The following is a 3,753-nucleotide window of genomic DNA, read 5'->3' as shown; positions in this document are numbered from 1 at the left end:
TGGGGGAAACTCAACTGGCCTTATTGAGACGCATCGATCTGAGACAGGGACCTACGTACACTGTTGGTACCGAATTTAACATTCGTATCAAATTGAAAGAAACCGACAATATCGAGTTGTATTTAAAGTCGGAAAATACCTCAATGCCTCGGAGGAGACCTACGCCACACTTCATTTGAGACGTTATCCTTTTGTGGAGTAGTAGTAGTATTGTGACCATGGATTCGTCTTCCCGTCCGCTGTACTTTCCCGACTACGCCAAGTTTAAACATTACTTTGACAAAAAGAGGTCGCCTAGACTAGTCAACGGGAAATTACAAAGGATGGTGATCCAACCCCATCGACCGACAGCAGCAGCAGCAGCAGCACAAACAGCACAACCGTCAGATGCATCTAAGATGGTCGTTCAAATGACTTCGGAATCCCAGAGCGAGGTTGAAAGGGCAGAGGCTCAAGACAAAAGGGTGAAGGCTTTAAAACGAAAGGCAGGAGTCAAATGCGTCACTACGAAGAAAATTCGTCGAACTGACAACATCAACGCCACACCTTCCAAGACGGCGAAAGTGCTCAAGTGTACCCCGGTGAAAGAAGACGATATCTTTAGTTAAAAGTAATCATGGCTCTGTTGAACGATAAAGAACTCGAAGAGCTGGTGCCAGAAACCTCTTCACTCTTCACTCTACCCCCTTATCAGACTAGCGTTCAGAAAATTACTTCGTCAACGTGCGCCCTTTGAGCCAAATCAACGATTCCACGCCTTTGGAATTTCACGTGTCCAATTCCGGAAGCGACTACGTAGATCTGAAGCGCACCCGTCTGCACCTCAAAGTCGAAGTCACTCAAACGGACGGTACGGCTTTGGCAGAAGATGAAAATGTGGCCCCAGTGAATCTGTTTTTGCAGTCGCTTTTTTCACAAGTGAGGGTCTACCTGCAGAATCAGCTGGTGTCTTCCACCAACAACCATTACGCTTACAAAAGTATGATGAAGACCCTGTTGGAGTATGGACACGAGGCCAAGAGCACTCAGTTGACCACGCAGCTGTTCTACAAGGACGTAGCCGAACAAAACTCTGACCTGGAGAGCAGCAACGTCACCGGATCTATCAACGGCGGAATGTTGTCGAGAGCCTCCTACATAGCGGACAGCAAAGTACTGACCATGTCGGGACCCATCTACGAAGATATCTTCGACGTTAACCGGTACCTGCTGAACGAGGTAGACCTGACATTGAAGATGTACAGATCGGATCCTAAATTCTGCTTGATGAGCAAAGTGACCGAGCACGAATTCAAAGTTCAGATCTTGGACGCCTACCTGCAGGTGTGCAAAGTCAAAGTCAACCCAGCCCTGATCTTGGCTCACAACGAACTCTTCGTAAAGTCCAACGCCCTCTACCCGTACACCAAAACCGAGGTCAAGGTCACCAGCATCCCCACCAGCCAGCAGACGCACTCCATCGACAACGTGTCCAACCCGGTGGCCAACAGATACATCGTGGGACTGGTGGAGAGCGCCAGTTTGAACGGGTCGTATACCGGAAACCCCTTTAATTTCAAGTCCTCCATGCTTAAAAAAGTGACCCTGTACGTCGACGGCGTCAGTGTGCCGAGTCAACCCACGGAGGCGGACGATGTCGAGTCTTACATCAACATGCTCGATGGCATGGATCTCTGGAAGAAGGACGAAGGAAATGCCATCACCAGAAGCGACTTTCTCTTGGGGAGCGCCTTGTTCGTCTTCGACCTGGACAAGATGTGCAAAGATTCGGAGTACCTGAACCTGGTGAAATCGGGCACCATCAGGCTGGAACTGGAATTTAAATCGGCACTGATCAATCCTCTCAGTTGCGTCGTCTTGACTCAGAGGAATTCCCTCATCGAAATCGACCAAGCCCGCAACGTGTTCGTCAAGTTAGCGAGGCGATGAAGGCTTCTCAGTTGATGTGCGCCATACAGTGCGACTCGAGCTTACAGAGACACGTGTTAGGCGTTTATGCAAAAGATACTTTACCCGTGCTCCCCCCTTCTTTGCTGAAAAAAGGGAGTCGGTCTCATCGTCAATACAGATGTTAGACAAAACAGAGGTCGCCACTGGATTGCTGTGTATCTCCGAGGAAACAACAGAGCATAACTGTTTGACAGTTTGGCAGAACCAGTTGACGTTGTATTCGATCGTTATTTAAAGTCCTACGTCGGTTCTTACACTCGCAATATTCAACAGTTACAATCTACAGATTCCAAGGGGTGTGGGTTTTACTGCTTGTATTTCTTACTGTGTATATTTAAAGATCATTTAAGATTGAACCAGATTGTCCATCAGTTTGATGTCAATGAATTACAATGGAATGACGCCTTTGTCACTAGCTTCATTTGTAAAAATATTACTGTGCTTGTAAAAGAAATAAAAAAAATAAAAAGTAGTTCAATTCCAATCCTATCTTTGTTGTGTATAAATAACTTTGACCGGTAGTCATTCAGATCAGTTCTGAGGTCTACAGCGGTAGAGATAACATGGAAGAAAAGAAGTGCCTGATACCTTTTCACACACCAGCTACCATATCAGTGTTAGGTGGAACTTCGAGCGGAAAAACGTTTTGGACCGCTCGACTCTTAAAACAAGCCGATACCACGTTTGATCCGCCGCCCAACCTGATTATTTACTGTTACGCCGTCTGGCAAGATGTCTACAATGACATGGAAAGAACCATTCCAAATATTTGATTTCAAGATTCACTACCTACAGAAGAGCAGCTAAAATCTTATTCGTCAGAGTCGGGCAAACGATGTCTTCTCGTGACAGATGACTTCATGCAGCAAGTTTGCAAAAATCAGTTGTTTTTACATCTTTACACCACGCTATCGCATCATCTGGGGATTTCCGTCATCAACATACAACAATCCGCCTATCCCAAAGGAGAATGCAACAGAACCATGTCTCTGAACACCCATTACTTCGTTCTGCTATCCAACCCGCGTTCAGCGCACGAATACCAAATTTTGGCATCGCAAATATTTCCGGGACAGGCAAAATATTTTGCGGAATCCTTTCAAGATGCCGTTGGGGGGGAAAAATATGGGTATCTCGTTTTGGATGTTTCGCCTTATGCTAATCTGCAGTATGGTAGTTGGCGCACTGGAATATTTCCCGATGAAGTGTGTACGGTGTACTTGCCCCAGTGATGTTACTAAACAACAAAAAAAAGGTGATTTTGCACCGGAGTTCCAACATTTCACTTTCAACCCTCGAAGCGAGCAGACCTTTCTCGTCGTTGTCGTCGTCATTATGGATGTATGTGGAAGATTTGACGACGTAGTTCCAGACTGCGCCAAAGCAGACCTCTGTACTGAGGTGTGTGGACAAAAGTTTAGTGACAGACTAAAGACTTTTGACAAGTGGCCACTGCAGATGAAGCAGTCACCAACATCCATGGCTAAGGCCGGATTTATATACACTGGGCAATCTGATAAAGCCTACTGTTTCAAGTGCAAGCTACGCGTTCATCGTTGGATACCAGAAGATGATCCGATGACCGAACATTTCCGACTCTCTCCTCACTGAAGCTATATCCACATGGTGGACGAGCCCCAAAGTCAACAAGAAAGGTAAGACCAAACAAAAATGCTATAAAACGACATCGGTCAACGCACGCTGGAACATTTGTGAGCGACCATCTCAACATGAGTCAGCTACTAGAAAAACACGTGACTTTTCTTCTGATGTTGAACCAAGCTAATGCCGGACAAAGAAAAG

At 46.1% G+C, this 3,753-nt stretch overlaps 1 protein-coding gene across 1 annotated transcript; it reads left to right on the top strand.

The window, feature by feature from the left end:
• The first annotated feature begins 218 nt into the window (after positions 1-218).
• LOC139453822 (uncharacterized protein F54H12.2-like) lies at positions 219-1,929 on the top strand. The gene is made up of 2 exons (XM_071235281.1): positions 219-581; positions 904-1,929. Exons 1-2 carry the CDS (start codon positions 219-221, stop codon positions 1,927-1,929), a joined length of 1,389 nt encoding a protein of 462 aa, XP_071091382.1.
• Positions 1,930-3,753: the final 1,824 nt, after the last annotated feature.

This window comes from Haliotis cracherodii, unplaced genomic scaffold, assembly GCF_022045235.1.
Source record: "Haliotis cracherodii isolate W230 unplaced genomic scaffold, xgHalCrac1.p SCAF_10, whole genome shotgun sequence".
In the NCBI taxonomy this organism is placed as follows: domain Eukaryota; kingdom Metazoa; phylum Mollusca; class Gastropoda; order Lepetellida; family Haliotidae; genus Haliotis; species Haliotis cracherodii.
This window is presented reverse-complemented; position numbering and strand designations above follow the sequence as displayed.

Excerpts from the sequence above, each read along its gene's own strand:
- LOC139453822 (XM_071235281.1), top strand. The coding sequence starts at position 219 with ATGGATTCGTCTTCCCGTCCGCTGTACTTTCCCGACTACGCCAAGTTT. Across the intron at positions 582-903 it reads AAGTGCTCAAGTGTACCCCG|TCGCTTTTTTCACAAGTGAG; the intron begins GTGAAAGAAGAC and ends CTGTTTTTGCAG.